This window comes from Grammomys surdaster, unplaced genomic scaffold (assembly GCF_004785775.1).
Source record: "Grammomys surdaster isolate TR1022 unplaced genomic scaffold, NIH_TR_1.0 1162, whole genome shotgun sequence".
Taxonomy (NCBI): domain Eukaryota; kingdom Metazoa; phylum Chordata; class Mammalia; order Rodentia; family Muridae; genus Grammomys; species Grammomys surdaster.
Window position 1 is genome coordinate 195,215 of NW_021605581.1, and position 27,848 is coordinate 223,062.

The following is a 27,848-nucleotide window of genomic DNA, read 5'->3' on the forward strand; positions in this document are numbered from 1 at the left end:
TCTCCCCTCCCCTTCCCTCTCTCCCTTCCTCTCTCCTTTCTCCTTAAAATAATCATCTGTAATGTTTTGACTTTCAGATGAATAATAAATAAAAATGAGGGCTCTTCATGTCCATAAATGGCAGTAACATTAGGCTTCTGGTTTGTGAGCTTATGGTCTCATTGCCATGAGTGGAAAAGGGGGTGTGCAAGCTGCTATCAAAATATGAGATCCAGGATGCCTACTGGTCATCAGGATGTTACCTGATGGCTGTGCTTTACACTAATTTCACGTGTTCAAATCATAATGTGCTTAAGCTGGTTCTGCTCCATCTAGAATATTCCTTCAGTTCCCTCATGAATATTCCATCATGCTAGGCTGATAATCTTAGAGACAGTTCCTACCTGCTTGTCAAGAAGACAGGCATGTGTGGGAGGAAGAGATGGTTTTTATATGAATATTTTAGAACTTTATAATTTATTCCTCTCATCTTGGAAGTATTAAAATGCATTTGGCAATGTTCGTGACATTTAAATTTAGCTTTATATTTTCCACTGGGTGCAGCAATTTTTCAGTAAAATTTCAACCTTAAAGGCATTAGATAGAATAAGTTCTAAAGGCAGGTATATTTAGAGATACTTTGAGGTAGGTAACAATCAAACTGTCTTTTAGATCTGTGTGCATGAAGACTTCAGATGTCACTGCTGAGAAAGACTGTTAATTAACCAAGATGGGGACAGAGTTGAAGGGATTTTACAGTGTGCTAGGTGCTGCTCTATGTCTTGGTCTGTCTGGGAGTCCATTTCCTCCTTGTCTCTACAACATCTGTAGTCTTGTGAACTAGTAAGCTGTACCGTTCCCTCATTCAGACAGTAAGGTTGATTTAACTGCATAGTAATTAGTATTAAAATCCTCTCATGAGCTGGAGAGATGACCCCACAGTTAGGAACACTTAATGCTGTTACAGAGAACCTGAATTTGGTTCCCAGGACTCACACGGGGTCTCACAGCTACCTGTAACTCCAGTTCCAAGGTATCTGACACTCTCTTCTGGCTTCTGCAGGCATCTGAATACACATGTGCACATAGTCATTTATACACGCACACAAAATCGTTACTAAATTTTAAAAACCATTTTAATTAAAATATAATTACATCATTTCCCCCTTCCCCTCATGTTTCCTACTCCTCCCATGCTCTGTCCCCTCCTCTCCTCTCCCTCAAATTCGTGGCTTCTTTTTCTTTAATTATTATTCTTCCGTATATATATGTGCATAAATATATAAACTCCATCTGCTGTGCATTCACGGCAGAATGTGTACCATCGTACGGCATCAGAAGCCATGCCCCATGGGAGGAAATTGAAGGAATGGGGCTTTTTTTTCCTAGCCCTGGAAATGAGACTCGAATAGGTATCATAGAATAAGTAGTCCTGGCAGAAGAATGGTGGAGGTAAGTCTGTTCCCACTTCTCTTGGGACACCACACACACAGGTGATGCGGCCACTGCTACCTCCCCTACAACCACAACTGCTGCTACCTTTGTTTCTTTTATTTTGTACAAAAAAATTCTTATCCTGAATCCCCTGAGGGCCCCTCCCTCTTTCCTTCTCTTCCTTTCTCTCCCTCTCATACACAGACTTTTGAAGTAAATCTAATATACCCACCTAAATGATCCCTAAGAAGCTACTGTCAGCTCTGCTTTTAAATCTTTACTTCAAACCACCTTCCTGAAGGCCTTCCTTGGTCTTTGTTTCGGTTTGTTTTGGTTTGCGGGGGAGGTTAGTTGGTTTTGTTTTGCTTTTTTCCCAAATAGTTCCAGTTGCACTTGCACTTAAGAAAAAGCTAAAATGAAGGGAAAAGATTTTCACAGTTTAGCAAGAATTGTGTACTTCGTGTGCTTCTAGGCAGACGTGATGGGAAACTGAGAAAGGAAGATTGCCATGAATGTGAGGCCAGCCTAGGCTATGGCGTGAGTTCTAGGCTAGCCTGGACTACAGTGTGAGATCCTGTCTGGAGAAACTAAACAAAAAAGGATTTTGGAAAGGGGATGGTGAATATATACATGAATATATATTCCTGGATATATACATAAAGATACTTACATCAAATGTTCTGTCATATAAGCATCGAGTGAGCAGATAGCAACAACATGTAGGTTCATTTTTTCCTCACACTTGGTTCTTCTGTATTTTAGGTTGGGAATCTCTCTCCAGGCTTGCCTTCTGCAAATTGTGGGTTACAGAAACCTCATTGCAGATGTGGAAAAACTGCGCAGAGAACCCTATGATTCCGACAACCCCCAGCATGAAGAGATGCTTCTGAAGGTTAGTCCTTTGCTACTGTCTGCTAACAGCTTCAGAGCATTCAGGCCAGCCATTCATCTGTGCACTGGGGGTACAAAGGTAACTAAGACATGAGTGTTGTAACAGATTAGCAGGTCTGAATTCTCTTCCTGATTGGATGTATAGTTTTCATCAGAAAATTCAGATAAGAAATGAGACATTAAAGCCTGTCGGTCAACTTTTATAACCTGAGAAAATATCGGAGGTGATTGTATGGGGGAGGAGCATCTCACACTTGGCTCAAGTGTGGATTGTTTCAAATGTCTTGAAAGCCGTAGGAGAAACAAGGCAGCATTTGTCAGAGTGTCATGGGGATTTTACTTACGGCTTTAATACACATCAAAGACAATGAGGTTGATTTCTTCTTCAGCAATAGCCCTCTGGGGAAATTACCCAAGATCCTTGTACTGATTATTTATTCATGTGACTTGGCAAGTATTCAAAGAGGAGGTAAAGGTTTATACTTGGTACATTAAAACTGTCAGCAAAGTAATGTGGAGTTGTAAGTACTCCTTGCTTCAAATCTCGTGAGAGCTGATGCTGCAGCTTCATCAGATGACAATAAAACTTTCCACAAAACACCAAAACACGAAGTAATCAAAGTCCAAACAAAAACATTCAGACCAACATTTGGAACTACTAATTAAATTTAAATGTTTTAGACATTCACTTCTGAAAATAGATGCTCTTCTGGCATCAAGTGCTTCTCTGTCTCTTCCTAAAATTCAAATAGGCAGTGACAAAAAAAAAAAAAAGTAGAGAGGGGCTGGAGAGATGGCTTAGCAGTCAGGAGAGCTTGGAGCTTAATGTTGGGTTCACTGTACCCACAGCAGGTAGCTCCAGCTGCAGGAGAACTGATGCCCTCTGCTGGCCTCTTCAGACACCTACACTCTTGTGTGTGTAGTTATACATAGATGCACGCATATTATAGAATTAAAAACAAATCTAAAAAAAGAAGGAAGCATTTTTTATCTTGTTTAAAAAATATCAACAAATGTAATTTTTTAAGTGCATCTTGTGTTTTATGTGAAAGATTACGTGTTTCTGTGTGTGCAAGTACTTAAGCTGGTGATTGTTTGTCTCTATGAATTAGTGCTGGATCTGATGTGACCATTAAAAACTGAAGAGACTTCATTCTTGGCCACAGCATTCCTTCTTCACTCTCTCCCCTGTTAATTTTAGCAAGCCTACTAGCTGACTTGTGCCCTCTCCTATTGCCTGTCCTCCTGACCATTTTCTGATGGAAGTGTCAAGGTCAACAAAATGATGTGATAGCCAGGATCAAGGTGAATGAAACAGAAATGAATCAGTGTAATTAACAGCCTGGTTATACGTGTCTAAAGTGCTTCGCAATGGCTGAGATAAACTCAGCATTAGCTAATGACATTTGTGTGCCTGCTGTGTGGCCAGTCTCATATGTGAGCTGGCTTAGATGTCCAGTGGGGGGGGGGTGGCAGACAGACAGACAGGTGAAAGCATGAGTTAATATAGTCCCTTAGTGTATTAGTCAGGGTTCTACAAAGTAACAGAACTGACAATGAATACATAGATATTAAAAGGGGATTCATTAGAGTAGCTTACCAGCTACGGCTCAAGGAGTCCAACAATGGCTGTCTCCTGATAGATCCTGATAGATCTGGTAGCTGTTTAATCACAAGACTGATGTCTCATCATTCCAATCCGGTGCTGGAGTCTCAGCAAATTCCTAGAGAGCTGCCAGTCTTCAGGCTGTGTTGACATCCTGAAGCAATTGATTCACTTGATGGTTCTAGCACCAAAAGGCTCAAGAAAAAGACAGATGAACTTGCCAGTGAGAGTGGAAACAAGCAAGCCAAAAACCAAAAGCTTCCTTCTTCCATGACCTTTACTGGGGGCGGGGTCACCAGAAGATGTGGCCCATATTTAGGGTGGGTCTTCCCACTTTGAATAATCCATCCAATAAAAATCTCTCACAGGTGTGCCCAGCTGCTTGGGTTTTTGTTAATTCCAGATGTAGTCAACTTGGCAACCAAGATTAGCCATCACACTTGGCTATATGTTAAGGCCAGCTAAAGATGGCACAGAACAGGCACCCAAATCCTATTGGCTAATACCTTAACTAGTATAGTGCATTTCAGACACATTCGGACAGTCTGTTAACTTTTATCAATAGTTAGGATTTGAGTATGCACATGCTGTTATTCTGATGTCATGGATAATGAATTAGGGTGGTGATTATTTATTTTAGAGATGAGAAAATGACATTTATGTTAGTTCAGGATCTGACTATCCCATATCTAGTAAATAATAAACACAGAACAGTTTACCAGTAAATTTGGCACTTTCTGTCTGGTCTTTGAACTGTTTGTAGACAAGTCTTGCCTGTTATAGTGAGTTGATCTTGAACTCACTGCATAGCCAAGCCTGTCCTTGAATTTGTGGCAGTCCTCCTGCCTAAGCTTCCAAAATGCATCTTATTCCCTAGACATCTCTACAGCACTGAGGAGGTCAGAGCAAGATGACTGTGCTTGAAGCTCAGTCTGGACTGCATGAAAGATCCTTTCTCAAACAAAGCAAAGCATCTTCAGACTTTCTATGTACTACAGTAGAGAGTCCACATGCTCAGAGCTGCCCTTCAGCCCTTTCCCAATATATCTCTCTAAGCTCCATCTCCTGCATCTCCTGCATCTCCTGCATCTCCATCCATAACATACAGAGCCATTCACCATCACAAACTAGGCTGTGACACCCAAGTGCCCAGGACCTTGTTTATTATTCCTACTGTTATTCATTATTCTCAAGGAAGGAGCTTCCTGGCTTTTAAAATCCTTATCCACTGGATTTTGAAATAATCTCTCTCCTTCCCAAACACACATGGAGGCGGGACCTTTATTCTGCCCTTCTGGGAATTTGAATTCCAAGTATAAATGTAATAAAGTCATAATATTGGAACAATCACTGGATGTTTGGCTGCATTCCATCACTACAGCAAATTCTGCACTGAGTTCTCCATGTTAATCCTCACAGTAACTTTGTGCTGATATACTGTCATTACTGTCATGTGGAGATGGGGGTGGGGAAACTGAGCCTGAGGAGTTAGTGACTGTGCAAGCTCTCATCATCAGAAAGACTTCCAACTACATTTCTTCAGAGGACACCATGCCTGGTCTTGTGTCTGCACTTGTGTCTGCAGAGCCTGGCCAATGTTGGTGTATAATTGTCCCAGTTCAAGTTTGGTCTTTAAGATGGCCGATGACACCCCTGCTTCCTACTTCACTAAATTGTTTTGTCACCAAACAAAAGCCTGAAGACCAATTCTGACCTTCCACCCATTTGTTGCACTTATGGTCACATAGCCATGTGGGAATGTTTCTGTAGTCCCTGGCTGCTATTCTACTACGAAGACAAAAGAAAGCTGAAACAGCTCACTGCCCAAAGTAACTATCAAGATCATGTACAGGGTTTGCTCACCCAGTTTATAGCTCAACTAACCTAGGCTGGCCTTTAATTCTCTGTAAATCCAAAGCTGTCCTTGAACTCCTGGCCCACCTGCCTGCCTCTACCTGCCATGTGCTATGATTTCAGGTGTGTACCACCATGCCTGACATCTCTATACCTCTAGATAAGTTGAAAATGTTGTATCTTATGGAGAAGTAATATTACTATAATTTCCATTAAAACCACAGCACATGGAAGTGAACTGCAGTGTGTGTGCATGTGCTCATACACAACTGTGGGTGCATGTGCAAATTTGTGCATGTGATCGTGGAGGTGAGAGGTCGACCTTGGATGTTACTCCTCAGAAGCCACCCACCTTGCTTTTTGAGACAGTATTTCTCATTGACCTGGAACTAGCAAATTCCAGCGTGTCACCTCCTGCTCTACAGCCAAAGAATTAGAATTTAAAACATGAGCCATCGCTCCAAGCTTTTGTAAAGATTTTTGGGAGTGTATGTCAGCCTGGAGAAAAGGCCATCAGCGAAGTGCTTACTGTGTGAGCATGAGGACCCGCAATTTAAATCGGCAGCACCTTGCAAAAGCTCCTTGGAGCTCACTGACCATCTAGTCTAGCTGAATCGGTGAGCTCCAGGCTCACTGAGAGTCCTAGTGTCAAAACAAAGAAAGGAAAAGACCAGTTGAGGAATACAATACCAACCTCTGGCCCCACTCAAATGGACAAACATGTGCACACATGTATACACTCACACACACACAGACACACACACACACCCCACATACTAACACACATAACCACCACATAAACACACAAAGAAGTAAAATATAATAATTTGAATGTATTTAATATTTGTGGGGCTGGAGAAATAGCTCAGCAGTTAAAAGCACTTTCTGCTCTTCCATAGGACCCAAACTCAGTTGCCAGCAGCTGCATCAGGAGGCTCAGAGCTGCATTTATATCTGAGCATTACACACTTACAGAGAACCATGAACATCAATGCCTGTCCTCCACTGACCTATCTCTATCACTATGATGTGTACTAAACCTACTTTTCTATAGAAAACCTAGAAAATAAACTTCATAACGCAGTAAAGAGTATAATGTTCTAAATTTGTATTTTCCACTGGTAAATATAGTTGATTTTGAATGGGATTATTTTAGGCAACTCTTCAGGATGCTAATGTATTTTGAGGCTCACTCATGAATGATGCTGATGTTTCTTTATCTAGCTGTGTGATATTTGCTCTTACACCCATCACAGTGAGACCTAAGAAGTGAAACTCAAGCCAGTTCACTATTGCTTTTATTAATGGTGTTCATGCTAAGCATACTGGTGTAATGTTAGCAAAAGGTTTCTGTGGAGTTGAACAGCAGGTGACCTCAACATTTTCCAATCGCCTTTTTCCATGTAGATTTCGTATTTTAGATCCCCCCAAGAGCATTTCCATGAGATATTATTTATCTCTTTACCTCATTTAATTAAGAACAAAAATATGAATGTTTAAAACACTAGACTCTACATGTTTGCATCCTGTTGTCTTCAAAGCAACAGCGTCACAACAGCATTCTATGGCTCACCCTTGAGATGAGAGGAAAGGCCTATAACCTCTTGCTCTTAGTGTGAAATAGAGTTTTGGGCTTTTTTTTTTCTATCATCCAACCCAGATAGGTATTGGGTCACCTTTGAGAACTGCTATCATAATATATGTGCATAGATTCACCTTTGAAAATCCCCTTGTCAAAATACAGCTCACAGCATCTGAGCCAAGACAGGGCACTTATGTGTGCACACCCACGGATGGTTCTCTTTTCTTCTGTCTCCAGCTATGGGAGTTCCTGAAACCCAACACTCCACTGGAATCTCGGATTTCTAAGCAGTGGTGTGAGATTGGCTTCCAAGGTGATGATCCGAAAACAGATTTTCGAGGAATGGGTCTTCTGGGACTTTACAATTTGCAGTGAGTAAAACAAAGAATAGTTGAGCATTAAAACAATGTGGTAGTCTGCTGGGGCTGAAATTGCAAAGAGTGGTTATCACTTTCAAAAGTCTCATCCCAGGAGATGCCGGAAGAATATGCATATCCTCTAAATAGAGAATCAAGTTCCTATAATTTCAAAACTTGCCTATATTCCAACAGACTTCATAGAAATGTTTAAAGCAGCTCTTAGATATGTATTTTAAATTTTTATTATGAAAAACTTTAAGCCACATGCAAAAACCTCTTACACTGATGACCTAAACTCAAAAACTGCAACATTAGTTTTAGACCAAAAAAAAAAAAAGTTAATGAAAATTCTAGGCCATTTGTCTTTTCGTTTCTCATATTTCAATATATGCCGCTTTAAAAAAAAAAAGTCAATCCTGGGCCTTGAAATACCTCAGCAGGGAAAACTTCAGGCTGCCTCATTCCGTGACCCGAGTTTGAGCCTGGAAACCTGTGTGGTGGAAGAAGAGAGCTGACACTAAGCTGTCCTCTGACCTCCGTGTGTGCACAGACTCAGAAAATAAATAAATAAATCTAAAATGGCTGCTTTGAATTTCTCTGTACCACTTTAGATTCCTATAATAAATTACATAGGCATGCATTAGTAACTTTGCTGTAGCTTTATTATTGCCTGTGTTAAAAAATTTTATGAAGTGTTTTTGAGGTTGTGTGAGCTTTTATGTGTATGATGAAAGATCATTGCTAGTTCTCCCCCAAGACAGAAATTCCATTGTTTATTAACATCCCTAAGTCCTATGAGATGTTTTCTAATCATAAAGAATCCAAACACAGTGTGACTGCTTTCTAAGAAAGATGCATTTGACCTGGGCATCCTGGCTCACATCCGTAATCCTAACTCTTGGGAGTCAGAAAATCAAGGAGATCAGGGCTCATCCTTGGCTGTCTAACGGGGTCAATGCCAACCTGAGCTGCAGAGGCACTGTGTAAGAAAAAAAAGCAGAAAGAAAGGATGCGAATGAGGGGGAGAGGAAGGGGAATGGGAGGGGAAGGAAGGAAAGGAAAGGAGAGAGACGGGGAGGGAAGGGACCTGGAGTTCTGTCTCCCCTTTGCCATGTTCCTTCTCTCCATCTTTTGCCTCTGGGGGTCTTCATTCCTTCCATTCAGTCACCTGACCCTTTATCTACAAGGCTCAGTTATACACTTGGGTCCCTGCGTAGTAACAAAGTTCATAATTAAGTTTTCAAGTCTGTTGGCTCCAGAAGAGTGCCAGTCTCATGCCAGTGTGTATCTGTGAATGCCAAGTACCCCTCACCACCACCTTGTGAGGATGGCTATCTTGCAGACAATGCATTCAGGGTCTTCCTTCCCTGTCCTACAGATATTTCGCAGAACGGGATGCCACTGTGGCTCAGCAGGTTCTCTCCGACTCTGTTCATCCAAAATGCAGGTAATTGTTCAAAATAAAGTATGGGTTGGGCTTTTAGGATTAGTAAATATGGTTTCTCACATGGATCTACAGAGAAGAATATCAGAAGAGCCAGCTCACTGGAAGTCAAGCTTAAAGTGCTCTCGTTAGCCAGTTTGACAGGTGCTAAACAAGAAGGTTAATACTTCAGATGCGCATTTCAGGATTTAGAATACAGAATGATGTCCTTCATTTAGAATGCAGAGTGTGTGTCAAGAGTGTCTAGAAAAATTCAAAGGTGAGCATGGAGGGACAAACATGGAGGGAAGAATTCAGAGACAAGGGAATGTGGTGTGGGCAGAGGGAAAAGGAAGTCATGAGATCAAAGACCAACAGAGAAAGGGTTTACGAAGGTTATTTTGCTTTAAAGTTCAGAACTATATTTGCATTTCATTTACTTGATTTTTTTTCTTTGACTGAATACATAAAGGGATATCACTAAGGAGGAAATAAGGTATTTTTCTTTTGTCTTTGTGTTTTGTTTTTATTCTATTTTAGAATGTCTAGGTTAAGAGTTTCTAAAAATAAGTAGATTTATGGAAAACACTTAAAGGCAAACATCACCAGCTTATAATCTGATATAGTTTATAATTCATGGACTGAAATTTTTATGAGCTAGAAGCCAATAGATCTAATCTAATGAAAGGGTCAAGAAGCCAGAACTATAACTGGCTTGAAGAACACTTAATCCCTTCTTTTAAATAGATGACTATCCCACACACATGACCTAATCCCCTCAAGAGACATTTTACTTGGATTTTTTTTTTGCATACTGAAAAATTGATCTTCGATTAGTAATTTTTTGAGATACAGTCTCATAAAAAATTATGTAGCTATGGATGGCCTGGTGCTCACTCTGTAGACTAGGCTGGCCTCAAACTCACAGAGATCCACCTGCTTCTGTCCCTTGAGTGCTGGGATTAAGGGCATACCCCACCCCTCTTAGCCTTGACTGATGTATTTCCAATTTGATTGTTCTGAAGAGTAGCTCTTCTCATAAGAGTTCTTTCTATTTTCCTGGGTCCCATAAGATTTTATTTTGTCCTCCACCTAATAATGCTTAATTATTACTGGCTAAATAAACATAAAGTTTTATTATAACAGTCTTAAAATTCAGGAATCGGTTGACTTGGGCTTATTTCACTGATGTTACGACTATTTTCCTCCTGGCTCCATTTGGCTGAGGTTCATTAAATTACATTACTTTCCCAAACTTATCTTTATAGTCTTTTATAAGACTAAAAATTTATTTTCTGTACTTTTGTTTATTTTAAGAAAAAATTGACATCAGCTAGCTGTTTCTTGATAGATTACATGATCAAACTCAAGCTATTTTGGCTTTTAAACTATATCTTCTGAATTGCATAGTTGTACGTTGAACTCCCTGTAATTAAAGTTGTCTGAGGGTCTGTGTGTTTCCAAGTGGTGTTTCTGGATCAGAACCAGAAGCCATGGGTGGTATGTGATCTGGGGAAGAATTAATAAGCTTAAAATATTTTGAATAAGCATTGAAGGGGGATTAATTTCATCAGCGAGCCATCCTCAAGCAATGAGAGATAGACAGAGGCTTCACAATTTTGACTCCTAGTGGCTGGAGAAACTGTGGACAACTCTTAAGAAGACTGGCCTCTGTATGTGTGTTGTGTAGGAAACTAGTTTATCCCTCAAGCTACAATCCAGTCAAAGAGAAAGAGGCCTTTGTATTAGTTGTGTCAAACTAATGTTGAAGGTCACCAAATGTGAATCAGACAGGCTTGAACATGCTAATATATTTCTTATATAATTGCCTGAAAGAGGTATATTTTGACCAATCATGGTATCATCATAGCTTCTATCAGACCCTACATATTTCAGGTATTCAAGAATGAGACAAAAATATATGTACTACAAACATGTTTCAAGAAGTCTTTCAGCAAACATGATACATTGTTGCCTTTTGGACTATTTATAGAGTCCTAAAGTAACTTGATGGATAAAGGTAGATAAAATTTTAAGAGAATTATGCCTATTGGTTTTTGTTCATTTATCTGGAAGATACTAACTTATAAGTAGCCAAATAAGTGGAAGCTACTTGGCCCTTTCTTAAATTTCAAATGCAGACAAAGATTTCATTTAACAAATGTAGAGACACACTATGGACTTTCAGAGCTTTGTTGAAGAGAAAATTGATACTTAGAAATTTTTTAAATTTCATATGCAGTTCAATTCATTTCGAAGATGAATCTTTTTTAGAGGTAAAACTTTCCTGGTGCCTCTTTAGTTTGTTGCTTAGGAACCATACTTTTAAAATATGAATATTTTAGCATGAATTCCAACACCAATTTGGCATCGTACCCAGTCATTCACAGAGTAGAAAACACATGTGTTAAATATCCTATACCTTATTTCTCCCCCTCTCTCTCTCTCTCTCTCTCTCTCTCTCTCTCTCTCTCTCTCTCTCTCTCTCTCTCTCTGTTGTTTTGTGGTATTACATGAGTCTTTGAAGTGTGCCATTTGCTATTTGCCATTTGCTCTAGAAAATTATCCTTTTTCCTGCTTGGATGGATTTAAAAATTGCATGTAACTCCAATGCTAAAGTTTGTTTGTTTTTAAGACAAGGTCTCACTATGTAGCCCAGACCAACCTAGAATTCAAAGTCTTCTTATGTTATGTCAATATTAAACCTGTTAACTATATGTATATGTACATTAGCTGAAACTGGTCAGTTTGAACATATCAACTCTAAAAGTAACAATGCAGATGGGGATAGATGAGATTACAGATGTGTGTCACATGCCAAGTTTACACTGTTGCTCTTAGCAGCAATCTATTCAGACTTAGTGTGATGTTGGGGTCACAGATATCTCTCTGTATAGTTAACAGTTTAATATGAGCATTCAAGGGGACCAAGAACAAATGAAATACATTAAATGTTAATTTGTTTATTTGTTCTTTCTTTCAGCAAATTCAGCAAAACAGAATGGGAAAAGAAGAAGATGGATAAAGCAATCGGGTAAGTGTTGTATTGTGCATGAAAACCTTGAGCCCTGGCTCAGAGACAGCAAAACTGGGCTTGATTCCCAGCACCCACATGGTAACTAACAACTGTCTACAATTCCAGTTCCAGGAGATCCTATGCCCTTTACTTGCCTTTATCATAAAAGGCACTCACATGGCACACAGATATACATACAGACATACCACTAATACTCATAAAAATGATAAAGCAAATTTTGAAAATTATTTATAATTTTTACTTTCTGTACCTAACAACATGGCTTACCAGGAAAGGTACTTGCTGCTGAGCCTGATAATCTCAGTCTGACCCCTGGAACCTATATGTAGAAAGAAAGGATGCTTAAATTGTCTCCTGATCTATACACACACACACACACACACACACACACACACACACACGTCAGGGCACTTAAGATCATACGTACACACAAACAAGCAAACAAATTAATGTTATTAATGGTCTATTTCATTAGACTTATTTTTATGCTGGACTTATAACAGCAGAGAGATTTTAAGTATTCTGTTTCTTTTCTGTAGAAGAAGGACATAAAATATGCTTTGTGATGATAACTTAAATATCTGACATAAAAATTTAAATTTAGGAAAACACAGGAATATTGATCAGAACTCAGCCTACCTTATCACTTTTACATACCTACAGTAACCACTCAGAGCTTTTCATTCTGGCCATTTCTCCATTCACACATGTGCACCCACACTAAATGTCGGCGTCTTCTATGCATATATCTTGCTTTAAAGTCTCTAAGAATACAACTCTAGCTAGCTGTAAAATTACCATGATTTAGTTAGCACCAAAATTACCATAATTTCCCTAGGAATCTTTTTAACATATTTGAGTGGTTTCTGTCTCTAGATAATGCTGTAATAAATATTCTTATATATAAAGCTTTGCCAACCATGAACACTGACCTACCACATGTTTGGAAATGGAATTACCAGGTCAAAGCACGTAAACTCTCTATTCTCTTAGCATATGCTACTGAAACTTTGTGGTAGAGTTAAAAGACGAGACTTTGATAAGGTAGAGATGAGTGGGTGGGTGGCCACTCTGATGATTTATAGGAATTTAGAACCCAGGTTATCAGTCTTTGAAGTGCTTCTGTCCCATGATGCAACACTCTTGGATTTTGTGGCTCCTACCTACAGGTATTCCTTTGCAATTGTGGGCATCAATATCACCGACCTGGCATATAATCTGCTCGTGAGCGGCGCTCTAAAAACACACTTCTACAACATCGCCCCTGAAGCTCCAACACTGTCTCACTTCCAACAAACATTCTGTAAGTGTTTACTGTTTAATTATTGTATAGGTTTCTATAGAGCACTCTATACAAGAGTTGCAGCTGAGAGGCCACTGTGAAGGATCTACCTTAGGCCCTTCGAGGAAGTTCCTTTACATTTAACTTTTTGTCTGTTTTCTCATTGAAACATCTGTGCCTATACCTCTGGGCACCGTGGATGTTTCTTTTCCTCAGCTCTTGTATGATGTGCAATGTGTCCACTTCAGGTCTGACTTTTGTCTATCCCCCTCCGATCTAACATGGCTTAACACTAAAGAACACAACTCTAAAGACAGCCTGAGTCGACTACCACCATCTTTTGACAGAAATGAAATTCACAAGATTAGAAAGTAATGTTGAAATACTTGCCTAGGGCTGGAGAGATGGCTCAGTGGTTAAGAGCACTGACTGCACTTCCAGAGGTTCTGAGTTCAAATCCCAGCAACCACATGGTGGCTCACAACCATCTGTAATGGGATCTGATGCCCTCTTCTGGTGTGTCTGAAGACAGCTACAGTGTACTCATATACATAAAATAAATAAATAAATCTTAAAAAAAAAGAAAGACTTGCCTAGAATGTAGATTAAAAAAGAGTTTTATGAAAAGCTTTTTTTTAAAAAGGAAGAAGGTTGAAGCACAAAAGGGCCATTTTGAAAAGCCTTCTATCTCGAGAAGGGGATGTCACGAAGAGGAGAAACTAAATGAAAGAAAACAAAGAAACTAATCAAGGGCGTGCAGGATCTCCAATGGAAGAATTGGTGAAGGGACTGAAAGAACCCCATGGGAGGAGCAACAGTTTCAACCGGCCAGACCCCCAGAGTTTCCAGGGACTGGACCATCAACCAAAGAGTACACATGGAGGGACCCATGGCTCAGGCCACGTATGTGGCAGGGGATGGCCTTGTTGGACATCAATGGGAGGAGAGGCCCTTGTCCTATGAAGGCCAAGTGTGCCCCAGTGTAGGAGAATGCCAGGGCAGGGAGGCAGGAGTGGGTAGGTGGGAAGGGTAGCACCCTAATAGAGGGAGGGGAAGGGGTAGGATAGGAGGTTTCCAGAGGGGAGACCTGGAGAAGGGATAATGTTTGAAATGTGAATAAAGAAAATATTCAATAAAAGAAAAAAAAAGAAATGAAAAAAATCAGGCCAGCAAGATGGCTTTGTGGGTGAGGACACTTGCTGCTAAGCCTGAAGATCTGAGTTTGATCCCCAAGACCCACATGATAGAAGGCAAGAATCAACTCTTACAAAACACACACATGCACACATTAATTAGTTAATTCATTAATATGAATTAGGCCTGAGGGATGGATTTTCGTATTTTAAGTTCTAAGCACCAACATAACAGATTAAGATCTATGTCACTGTGAGATATTATGACATTGTAAAGAGATGATCCTGAACCTGAGTATGGCTGGATCTGTGAACAGGGTCTAAACCCTTATGTTCTGTTCATAGGGGTTTCCAAAACAGCCCCCAAATGGAATGAAGCTTGTGTGGAGCTGTCAAAAGAATCAGCTGACAAAACTATAAAACAAGGGTGAGGATAGGAGAAGTTACTGTCTTTAGTGGGGCTTTGTTTTCCCCATCAAAACATTTTAAACTATCCAGTGCTGAACAGTGCAAGTATAACTGATAAGAATGAAAAGGATATTTAAAGATAGATTTACTTTATAACTTGTCAGTAGAAAAGGTAAGTCCCTCACATGACATTTTGTAGCACCTGTTTTGACCACTGGGTGATTAAATTCACTCCTGTAACAATTCTATCTCCAACAGATATTACTGGGATTTCACTGCAGAGCAGGGTGTACACTGAAGATACTGTCCTCTAAACAAACAAGTACAACACACTGGGAAGTAAAGATACTGTTTTAAAACATTGCAAAGGTATATTGCTGTCATTGCCAACTCAGTCTGAGAGGCAGAGAGAACTACATAATGCAACTTTCAATGAATGCCAAAGGGTGAGCGGTGGAAAGTAGTGATGGGCACCGAGTGGTCCAGCCAGAGACAAGCCAAGGACACAGGCCATGAAACAGGGGAACACAGCAGATCCAAGCAGTATAGTAGAGAGGGCAGTGTTGGTTAGAGATGATACAGGAAGTGTAAGAGAAGTCGGAATGGACCCTAAAGAACTCTGAATCACGTTGGAGAGCATAAGCACAACAAACCCAAGCTCGTGCATTGCGTTTCCTTGGCCTTTTATAAGTTGCCCTATTCTATGCTTTCCATCTTAGAGGAATCATGGAAACTCTTGTAAGGGAAAATACAATGAGATTAATTTGAGCCAAACTGAAAGTAAGCTCCTCTGGGGACATCTATTCAGAGATACAAAGTGGACATTTCTATGAGATGCCGTAGAGCCCTGATGGGTCAGAAGGGATCTGCCTACAGACTTTTAATTCATCTGCTTGGAGTTAAAAATCAGAAGCACACAGCAACCATCTCCCAGGGGGAAAAGAAAACTGGCATTTAAGGGTAGGAGTAGATGTTTTGTTCATTGATATATGATCAACCTAGTAGAGTGTTTAGCAACTATAGTGGGTGGGTGGATGGATAGATGGATGGATGGACAGATAAGATTCTACTATATTGAATGATCTTCTTTTCAGGGAAAAAGAGGTTGTAACTGATATGGAAGTGTTGTAGCATTACCCAAGTGATAGGCTTTTTCAAAAGGCTCCTGGACCAGATAAGTAAACATAAAGCAGAATCTTATTTCCCAGGATACTCTTCAGGTTGTAGAAAGAACAGCAGTCTCTAACAGATTGGATTATGGACACAGAGAATTGGCATTAGAAGACACACACTGTGCCCTGGATTCATTGTCCCTCCACTGGGCATGGTCACTTCTGCACATCTCTACTGTAATATGCTTGCAGTTATCTGTGTCCTTGCACATGCCTTTGCTTTCTACTAACAGGAAGGATGCAGTGAAGCAAAGCCAAGACACATTTAAACAGCAATAAATATGCATCAGGCTTCAGATGGCGAGGCAAATTAGTATTCAAAACAAGTATTTCATCTAGAGGAAAGGAAATAAGAATGTAATGGCTCTATCGTCCTGACTTTACAGTCTTAGTGGAAGCTGCTCTGCCGAGGCACTGTGTTGTAAAACTGACATCCAATCTGAAGCTCCACTGAACACAGAGCCCAGCTGTAATGAGGTAAAGCTAGGTGTAGCAATCAGAGGAAAGGACAAGCACAGAAGAGGGAGGGGACCATCTTTTCTCTGACCTTCATGAGAAGGAACTATTACATAGAAATAAGCACCAGAGAAACAGAAGGCACAGGGAAAGGCAGCCTGTGCTGACTATGGGATGACAGCTTGTTTCAGCCCTGGCATCCAGCTGTTCACTGTGTGACTGTGCACTGTTTGAGCTTCCTGGCTAAACCCAGTGCCCACATCTGTAAGACAGAGATACAAAATCTGCTTGGGCAACCCACAGCACTGGGAATAAATGAAACTGAAAACTAGAAGCAATAGATTAACTCTGTTTTCTCCCTTCCCTTTCCACACTACTTTGTTAGCTGTCTCAGATAACAAATCATTGTCAGAAATTGAATACCATCTCTCTCTCTCTCCAAAAGACAGGGAATTAGGAAACATGAGAACTCTACCTATTTCTTCATCCTCAGTGCCTAATAGTGTATCTGTTACATGCAGAACTGGTGGATGAGTGGATCAGACAACAGGCCAAATGACTCTTTGAATGCTGTGAAATAACACATACATGAGTAGAGTAATATGTACTTCGGGAGCCAGGTCACAATTTCTGTATTTTATAGCAACCATGTTATACAGTCTCTCTCCATTTTCCTGATAATATAGGGAGAGACTCTGGGAACCTGTCTATAGGATTTACAGTTCACATTTGTACTTATAGAGAAAATATTATGAAAACAATGTCAGATTATGAAGCACCATCACTCTTGGAGGTGGTCTTCTGTAATTGTGTGCACAAGAGAAAAACGGGGGAAACAACCATGTTTGAGTTCTTCTAGAGCTGTGTGATATATTACATCCCCTTAAGAGTAAGGTGGGTGTCTGCACAGTGTAGAAAGCTAGGCATCTTCATGTGAACTATAGAAAATAAGTTATTCATTAAAAGGAGCTAGAGATGCTACATATTCTGATTTGATAGTCTGCATCATACTCATGCACCGAATTATCACACTGTACCATGTAAATAGCGTCAAAAATCAAATTAAAAAGTTGGTTTTCACAGTATTTGTTTTTATCACTGCCAACAGGAGTATGCTAATGAGATGGATGCATCACGGATGGTTTTAATTTATAATATTAGAAATCTGACTCTCACCCACAGCCAAACATTAGGCAGACTGAACGTGAGGAATCTTGCAGAAGAAGAGGAGGAAGGATTGTAGAAGCCAGAGGGAGCAAGGACTCCACAAAAGCATTGCCTGCAGAATCAACTAAGCAGGGCTCATAGGAGTTCACAGAGACTGAACCTACAATCAGGGAGCCTGGATAGATCAACACCAGATCCTCTGCATAGACATCACGATTGTATAATTTGGTGGTACTTGTGGGACTCCTAGCAGTGGGAATGGGGGTTGTCTCAGACTCTTTGGCCTGCATTTGGGACCATTTTCCTCCTACTGTGCTGCCTCATCCATCCTTGATGTGAGGGCTTGTGCCTGGCTTATTGTAACTTGTTATGCAGTGCTTGGTTGGTATCCCCAAGAGGCCTACTCTTTTCTAAAGGGAAACAGAGCTGAAGTGGATATGAGAGAAAGGAGGCTGTGGGGAGAACTGGGAGAAGAGGATGGAGGAAAGACTGTGGTGGGGTGTAATATACAAGAAAAGAATAAGTGAATAAGAAAAAGAAAGCAATCTGACTCTCTAAGCAAGAGTAGCTCAAGTATGTTTATTTTAGCTCAAAGACCCATTGGGGAGAGTATCTGTGTGTTTTATATATCAAGAGAAGAAGAAATTATGAATTCTCATTCATTTCTTTTATAGCCATATCAATTGAAACATTCCTAGAAAAAGTCCTGGGGTGAGGGATGTAAAAAGATGGAGTCTTCTAGACCTAAAGATTTTAAACTTCTGTGGTATATGATTCATCTGGCTGAATCTGGGTGGATCTGCACATTTATCAAATTACTCCAAGGTTATTCCTGATATATTTTAGGACCTTTTCCACTAACTAAAATGGATGGAGGATTGAGTTCTTTGAGGTGAATAAGATGTAGCGATCAGAAGAAATAGTGCTAAAACCAACAGGACAAAGATTCTCTTTCACTCACTCACTGCACATGCGCTGTGATGGGAGGGCCAGATGCTTAGCCTGAAGAGATGAGCACTGGCACAAAGCACGCTGCAAGTGTCAGAGAGGGACTAGATTTGCTCCATGAAGCGTAGGCCAACAGCTTTCTGCTCTAGAACTTTCTAAGCAACTTGGGATGAAGCAGGAGGATTACAAATTAAAGTCTAACTGGAGCTACATATCAAGGCCTTTTAAAAATACAAACAAAACCAAATCATTCCTCCATCTATGTAACTGTCAAAGTTGTTCCTAGAGATGCCCAAGCAGCCTTGGACAAGGTCATATGAGTGGAAACAGATAAGGCAACTCCTGGGATGGGTAAGATGAAAGATGGTTGACATGATTTGCCGTTTTCCTGGTAGTTATGTGTAGCCTCAAGGCCAGCCAGGTAAGGGAATAAATACCTCCATCAGAAACATTAATAAGCAGTATTTTCCATTGGCCTGAAAGAAAGTGTAATGGGGATGTAGTTAACCCAGTAGAGTGTTCTCGTAGCACACACAAGGCCCTAGGTTCAATCCTCAGTACTACAGAAACCAGACCGGATAATGCACTGGGGAGGTACAGACAGGAGAATCAGGCAAGCATTCAAGATCTTCTGCAACTTAGTGAGTTCAAGGTCAGACTGACCTGCAAGAGATCTTGTCAAAAGAAAGAAAAAAGAGAACAGAATAAACAACCCAAAATAAATATAAAATAATTGTTCCCTCAACCATTTCTCCTATACTTTAGTGATTGGGTTCTTAAAAATCTGAGAATATGCCTAAACATGCAACATGGGGGGATGAAAGGGTGAGAACGGTCACCATCACGATGTGTATTGGGGAAGGACACCTCAAATACTGTGCAACGAGATAAGAATAAATGATGTTTTCAAACTGTTTATAGGATTATGTTGAAAGTATTCACATACATTGTCAGTTACAGAGGAAACGCTGTTGGTTTTCCTTTGGTATTCCGTTGAATATGTTTGTTCTATGTTTTCTTCTTATGCCCCCATTCCTTCCCCTGCTCTTTCCTCCTGGTTTCTCTTTATATGTGAACATAAAAGAATGGAATTTCAACCAGCATCCTCTCCAGGGTTCTGGCTCTATTTCCTTGCACCTTCTAAAGTTAAAACAAAGAACAACTTTATAGCTTTCACTTTTTCTTCTTTTAAAACTGGGATTATTTTCTTATTTATTTTATTATTTTATATGTATTATATATTTATTATTTTAGAGAGAGGCTTGGATTTGCATTCAGTTCCCCACATGCAAATACATAATATTGCCTTTTAAAGGAAGTATTCCCATTTCGGTGTTTTAGATGTGTGTGAAAGTGTGCAACAGGACAGAAAGAAGGGAAAGAAAGAAACAGTAAACAGATCCAAATACTTGATATTTATTCCCCAAAAGTTTCCACTCCAGAGTGTTCACAGATAAGAGCTGTGAACAAAAGAAATACAAGAGCATTTCAATATGGAACCACACAAGGACTACAGCTCAGACTTGGTTTACAATTCTTACTGTCTCATAATAGATGGTTAAACGCACCTGTTTGATGTGTCTGGGTAATTTAAGACTTTAGTTAAATTGAGTAACGAGAGGGAAAAAAGGCAGAGTGGAGTAATTCTGAAAGGCTGGACCATTGTGTTAATTTAGTTGGAATGAGAAGGATGAAGGAGTCACTGTCAGCCTTGTCAGCCTTTTAGAGTACATTCTTGGGATGTAGGGAGATGGCTTACTGGGTAGAGCCCTTGTCTTGCAAACACAAGGACCGGAGTTCAGATCCCCAGAACCCACACAAATACCAAGTGGGCATGGTGGCCCATCTGCAGTCCCAGTGCTCAGAGGATGTAGAGTGTGGAACCCCCAGAATAAGCTCGCGAGCTGGACCAATTGAGGTGGCAAGCTCTGGGTTCAAGTGAGAGGCTCCACATTGGTGTGTAAGATGGTGAGAAGACCCCTGTTATCCCCTGGCTCCACAAACATGCGTGTACATATAACACACACCCACATACCTGAAAACACACATACACAAATAAATGTGATTTTAAGAATTTGAAAACATTTTTGAAATATTTGAAAATCAAGGCGTGGTGGTGCAGCCTTTAACCCAAGCACATGGGAAGCAGAGCTAGAGAGATGGCTCGGTGGTTAAGAGCTCTGACTACCCTTCCAGAGGATCCAATTTCGATTTCCAGAACCCACATAGCAGCTCACAGCTGTAACTCCAGTTCCAGGTTATGCAATGACCTCTTCTGGCCTCCAAGGGACACCACACCATGTGGTGCACAAACATACATAACAGGCAAATACTCATTAACATTTAATTTTTTTCATTAATTAAGGAAAAAGAATATATTTCCAATATGAGTCATATTGAAGAGGTAGCAACTGTTTTGTTCTCCTGCTTTGTGGAGTAAAAATTTTCTCTAGTGCTAGCTGCACAAGGAATTACAGGCAGCTTGGTAGCTTCTACTTCACTGGTCTTACTAATACTTGGTGTTTGCTGTGACCTCCTTGGAGACTTTCTGGTCTAACTCATCCACTGAGGTTTGGAATGTGGCTAAAGACCTTGTAGACTTATCACCGTCTCGTCCCTAACAGGCTATCTGATGCACGAGTTTCACAAGTTCTGGATTGAAGAGGACCCCATGGACATAATGGAATTTAATCGAGTGCGGGAGAAATTCCGCAAGAGGATCATAAAACAGCTGCAGAACCCAGATATGGCGCTGTGCCCGCATTTTGCTGCATCTGAAGGTTTAATCAACATGTAGTGCCCACACTGGCTTCAGTGGATACCCCAGAACACTGCCTCATTGTCATCCTAGATCTCTGCTTAGGTGACAGCTCACACACCTAATGCATATGAGTGAATATATATATATATATATATGCATGCATGCCTTTTGGTACAGTATTTTCATCATCTCTTGGTCATTATTCCAAGATTCCCCCAGATATCACTACTTCTGGAGTACCTACCCTCCAGTCATTGCTCACATTGTGGCATTGTGCAGTGTTAACATCTGTCCTTGGCACCCAGGTATGAAGAAAGTTTTCTATTTTTTTAGATTTTTCCCCCTCATCATTCCATATTAAAAGTGTGTAATAATTCTCTAGCTGTAATTTGTCTGTAAGAGAGTTAACTGAATCTCATCCTGTGTTCATGTCATATTTATTAAAATGTTTCACGAAGACTGCTGCTAGCTTCTCAAGCTGGGCTCCTGCTTGGACCTCCTTTGGATAAAGCATAAGACTTTAAAATAATACAGACACATGATAAGCCAAACTCTTCCTGCACATATAACTGCACTTCACCAGAATGTAATGAGGCTATAAAGAAATTAGCTTAAATAGAAGCCATCCTTGTGTGAAGTCCTGCAGAACTGTAGCCTAACCTAACCACAGTTACAACTGTGTCATAGTCATCAGGATAGAAAACTAACATATTCCCATCACTTCATGGCTTGGATGTCTAAATACATGTAAGATGCTTGGAGCCCCAGAAACGAAGTCATATCTTTCCAAGGCTGCAAAGGGTTTCTCACTACCTGACTCTTGCTGGACCCAGACTTAGTTCTTAGCACTCCCCAGATCTGAGTACCCTTGCTTAGGGGATTGAGTGCTAACTGGTTTGTTTCTATGGTGAGGGGCAATATCTTAAAATTTTTTGCAAGAAAATGTGTTACAACACAAGAATCTAAGCAATGATATCATGCAATATTTCTTCTATCAGTGGAAGAAGTTGCTTGGAAGAAGAAAAAACAAAATCATCCTCAAACTGCTAAGAATCATCTTCTTTAAAATGTGATTTAGTTTGGAATTATGACTGTAGTCTGTTGAATAGTATTTACCATGGTATTTCATACCCGTGGTATTTTATACTTTGGGACTATCGATTTTAGTATTATTAGATATTTGTGTAATCACTTGCTTATTTAAATAAATTTTGAGTACTGCCTAACTGTCAGTGTATGAATAAATTGCATATCATTCTACAGTAATGGAGAGTGGGTTTCATTCTGATGTCTGTGTGCTCTATAGGTTTTAGGATATGCAAATATGTGAGTGGGTAGAACTTCAGAGACAAGCAACTGTTTATAAATCACTGTCTTTCAGAGCGGCCAGGTGTAATTCGGAATGTGCTATGGCTGAGAGATTTCCTTAATCTTGAGTCCGATTAGGCTTTAATGAATAAGCTATTTTTAAACATTTTTAAAATTTTGACAGCATCTCATTATGTAGCCCGGCCTGGCCTGTGACTCACTGTATAGACGAGGCTGGAATCCACATAGTCCCCGGCCTCCATTGCCAAAGCGCTAGGATTAAGGCATGCACCGCCATGCCTTCTGGTCTTACTTTTTCCTCATTGCTTCCTATAAAATCTGACTTGATTACTGCACGGCATCTGCTATTTAAAACCCCCCAGCTGCCTGTGGTTGTTTGATGGGATTTCCCCATTCTAGGACTGTGACATCATTTCTCTTTCCATCCTGGAGCCAGATGGTAGCCTTCCTATTTCCTCTCCTTCAGTCTGCACCCAGTGTTAGACAGTGCAAAAGAGAGAGTCGGCCAACACTTAATGCATCCCAGGAATAATGTCTCTAGATGAAGGAAAAGCTATGAGCCATGTAGATACTTTGTCTTGAGTACAACAGTAGTTACACCTGCACATGAAGGAATAGCCCCACACGCTGGGCAGACTTTGCTAACTACATCTGTGCACTACCTCTTCCTATCTAGTGTAGAACTGTCTCAGCAATGCACCTTGATGGCGTGTGACTTAGCTCAAGTTATTCTGCTCTGGTAGAGATAGCTGATGTTACAAAGCTAAGACATTCGCTCACGGTTCCTTGGAAGCATTCCAATAGTATCTAAACATGGCAGCACGATTTTAGGATGAGCAATTGCTGCCAGCTCCTTTGATGTGTTATTAGCCTCCTCGTTCACACCTCATGGTAGGAGATGTATTCTACCCAGTAACCCAGAGCAAGGTGAGAAAAAGAAAAGGAGGTTTCAAAAGCAGCAGAGACGTGCTGTGTGCTGTGTGGATGTGTCTCCCTAGGGTATTTCTAGCTTGCTCGTGTTTATTCCATCGAGCAAGGGTTGACCGCATAAAATGTAAATTGTGTTGCATACTTCCTTCAAGGTTTCCAAAACACTACTTGATATATGATTTTTTAAAACACTCTAGTTTGCACTACGGGGGTGGGGGGAGATAAAAATACTCTTTGAAGTATCGTTTCTGAAACTTGAGCCTTTGGCTGGATTTTTTTTCTTCTCAAAAGTTCTTGTTATTGTGCTGTAGTGAAAAGTATTTGCCTGGTAATCCATCATCTTGTCTGTTTTTGTAAAGAAGCTTAGATAGGTGTCATTCCAAAGACAGACCTGGGATGGTTTTACATCCTCCAAATCAGGGAATGAGAGAGAGAGAGAGAGAGAGAGACAGAGAGACAGAGAGACAGAGAGACAGAAAGAGACAGAGACAGAGAGAGACAGAGAGATAAAGACAGAGACAGACACAGGCACAGATACAGAGATGGAGGGATGGATGGAAGGAGAGATTAAGGGGGAGTAGGATGGATGCTATTGACATCTTTGGTATGACAGGCTAAACTGGGGCAGTTTAAGGAAACAGACGTTACATAATCAAAGTAAACCAAAAGACAGACATAAATAAAGAAGAGTCCTCTACTCATAGCTCAATAGTGCAGACACAAGTTCATCTCTTTGCTTCCTCATTCTAGCAGAAGTGCATCATGGGATCCCACATGCCCATCAGAGGAATGGGTTTTCTCTTAGGTGAGAATTTCAACTCCAATGATTGGGCCTAAAGTGTGATGGGGAAATGAAAATCAAACTCCACGGGCACAAGCTTTACTGATCTGCAAACATAAGAGGCCAGATCCAGACTGAATAGGCAAGACGATGGGACCAGAGTTGATGGAGTGTGGGTGGAAAAAAATAGAGAGTTCTAGAGAAAACAAGGAAAAGGTAGAGAAAATGAAAAGCAGAAAGTCTTTGACACATAGAAGAACCTGAGGTACAATAATACATACTCCGCCAAAGCACTGCCTCCAGTTCTCCTGGGAGCATAATCGGGCAATGCTCTAATTCAGAGACATGGCAGAAAAGCAGGACCGAGTGCAACATTAAGCCCTGGAAAGAGGTTCCAGCACGGATTCCGTTTCTAATGCTAGCATTTGGTGAGCCCCAGTGTCATGCAACAGGGTCCTGCTAACCCTGACCTCGCACGGCTGCAGCTCCTAGTGAGCATTTGAAGTCAGGTAGCTTTTGTTTGCTTTCTTGTTTGCTTTTCTTTCCTTTCTTTTTAAATTACCAGATTTATTCATTTTATATAATATGTGTTTTGCCTGCATGTATGTATGTGTACCACATACATGCTTGGTGCCTGCAAATGTCAGAAAAGGGTATCAGATATCTGCAAACCACCATGTGGTATCTGGGAATTGAACCCAAGACCTCTAAAAAAGCAGCCAGCTCTCTTAACCTCTGAGCTATCTCTCCATCACTTCCCTTCTGCTTTTCTTGACAAGCATGCTTATAATATTTCAATGCAGTGCCAAAGGATTCAAGAAAGGGACAGAAATGAGCAAGGCATGGTGGCTCACACCCATAATTCCGATACTGAGGAGGTTAAGGGAAGAGAATCACAAGTTCTAGGCCAGCTTAGGCTACAGAGTGATATCCTATCTCAAGATCCAAAGAGGAAGAGGAGGAAGGGAAAGGGAGAAGGTGGATGAAGATGAAGAAGGCTAAGCCTTCAACTCCAAGACTATAAGCCAAGACTTCTAACACTTAGAATTCTACCCTACTGCCCTGGGGTTCTGGTGGATTATAAACATGCATAGATATCCATGCCTTGCTCCTAAGTGATAATATGTTAATATTCCTCAGTCAGATCCCTGCAAGGTAAATTCATTCCTACAAATATTATTTCATTTTCTCTATATTCACCATTGGAAAATCCCCTGCTTTGATATACAAACAGTTGTGACAGTGTCCTAAGCTCTTTCTCCTGACCTCGGCCTCCCTGGGGAAGGAAGTTGCCTTCTTTCTTCCTGCTTCCTGGTGGGAAACCTCAGCAAGATGGGCTTGCAGAGCCTGGGCTGGGTTGTGCTCAGGTCAGATGCTACAGGGCATGTCCATGGAAAAAGAAACATGTGAGTCCATCAACATGCAGACTCTTCATTAATAATACAGTTCCCCCTACCCGCTGAGCTGGCACAGTCTCTGGAATACTGCTGCTTACAGACACACTAGTAAGCATTATGTCATCCGTTTGTATCCCTGGAAGGCTTCACAGAGACCCAACAAACACGGTAAGGAAAGAAGTCAGAAAAAGGTCACAGGCCCAAATCTCTTCTATTTTTTAATCTAAATACCTAAGACTGTGTTATGCTTCTGGGGCAAACCACAGATGAAAATTCACAACAATTTGGGAAGTATAACAAAGATAAGAGAAACTAAGATTAAATTCAGAAATACCAGGGCCGGAGAGATAGCTGACCACGTAAGAGCCTTGTTCTACAGCGTAAGGATGTGAGTTTGAATACCCAGAACCCACATAAAAAGTCATACGCATGCTTGTAACGCCAGCATCAGTGAATGCAGACAGGTGGATCCCAAGAACTTTCTGGCCAGCTAGTCTAGCTGAATGATAAACTTCTAATTCAGCAAGAGACCCTGTCTCAAAGCGGTGACACGGAGAGCACAGAAGGCATCTGGCATCCTGTCCTGGGTTCTGCACACAAACACACACATCTGTATACTCACTCATGTGAGCATACATCACATGAACACACACACGTACACTTAAAAAGAAAAAAAAAGGTTAAATCCTCTCTACCCTGTAAGTCAAGCTGTCCCTTGATGGGTTTTACCTACCGTACATACTCAAATGAACTACTTTGATTCAGGACTTTTCTAAAGCTGGAAGTCCAAACTGAGGAGAACATGAGACTTGAATCCAGGTGTAGAGAGCCCCACCACCTTGCTATTCCTTCTTTTAGAGCAAGCACGAAAGCAACTGTGAGGGCGGTCATGAACCAGGGAGGCTGGACCTGGCTGTGCACTGGCAGGAGTCAACCCCTCATGCCTAGAGAACTTGGTATCTGTGGGATGCTGTCCTGAGGAAGGCAGGAAATGTCATGGCTTGGGAGAAAACTGACTGGAAATGTAACTGTTCTCTGTTAGGACAGAGAGACCATCAGTGGCCCCTGGTTTGCTCAAGTTCCCCAACAAGAGCTCAACGAGTTATTGGGAAACTTTTTCATATCATACTACACTTACATTTCTTTCTTTCTTGTGTGTCTGTGCTGAGTGTATAATAATACAGAAATGGAGTCAGTAGCAGCCTCATGCTGACAAGAATTACTAAGTCTTTACTTTTTCTGCAGAGTATGGCAAAAAAAAAAAAAGAACTGGCAACCGGTAGGTCCGTTTTCTAGCGTCTGTACTGCTAGCCTTCCTTAGGGCGATCACTCAACCTATCTGACTTTGGTTTTATACCCATGACAAATGAATGATGACCATTCCTCCTGACAGCATTATAGAAAGCATGAGAGCTATATAAGTTATTACTAATTAAATCACTTTGAAACTTCAAAGTAATAAATATGTGCTTAATCGTAGTTTGGTTTGTACCTGTTTGGGTTTTGGCTAGAAGCAGGAGAAAATCTATAAGATTTGTCCTTATACCCAATATTGCCATTAATTCAATTCAGCAAATACTTACTGAGAAATTATTTCTGTGCTAGGCATCAGGCCAAGTCTGGGGATCAAATGGGAAGCTTTGCTCTCATGTACATCAGTGTATAAAACTAGGGACTTTTCTGAATCTGGAGTGTGGACCCCAAACATGAGTGTTGAGAGAAATGAATAACCTGGGGTTATTCAATGAGACTGCTGCATTAACTCCCTTCTCTGGGTGGCCTTTGTATACGTGAAGCTGAGAAGCTCTGGTCTGGGGTATTGATCTGATGACTCTCCATTGAAACCTGACAAGGTTTGGCTTCCATTGTGAATGACCTGGAAAACAAGCAACCCTTGCCTTTGTTTGCCCTCCACTCCT

General features: G+C 40.7%; 1 protein-coding gene across 2 annotated transcripts in view; it reads left to right on the top strand.

The window, feature by feature from the left end:
- Elmod1 (ELMO domain containing 1) overlaps positions 1-22,758 on the top strand; it is a 56,651-nt gene extending 33,893 nt beyond the window's left edge. Inside the window, exons 6-12 of one of the 2 annotated variants that reach the window (XM_028783618.1) lie at positions 2,176-2,305; positions 7,584-7,717; positions 9,084-9,152; positions 9,601-9,624; positions 12,112-12,162; positions 13,335-13,468; positions 21,356-22,758. In XM_028783618.1, coding sequence (XP_028639451.1) covers positions 2,176-2,305; positions 7,584-7,717; positions 9,084-9,152; positions 9,601-9,624; positions 12,112-12,162; positions 13,335-13,468; positions 21,356-21,528 — 715 coding nt within the window. In that variant the 3' untranslated portion in view covers positions 21,529-22,758. The remainder of the gene's footprint in view (positions 1-2,175; positions 2,306-7,583; positions 7,718-9,083; positions 9,153-9,600; positions 9,625-12,111; positions 12,163-13,334; positions 13,469-21,355) is intronic. The other variant, XM_028783619.1, reaches the window with a different exon arrangement.
- The last annotated feature ends 5,090 nt before the right edge of the window (positions 22,759-27,848 follow it).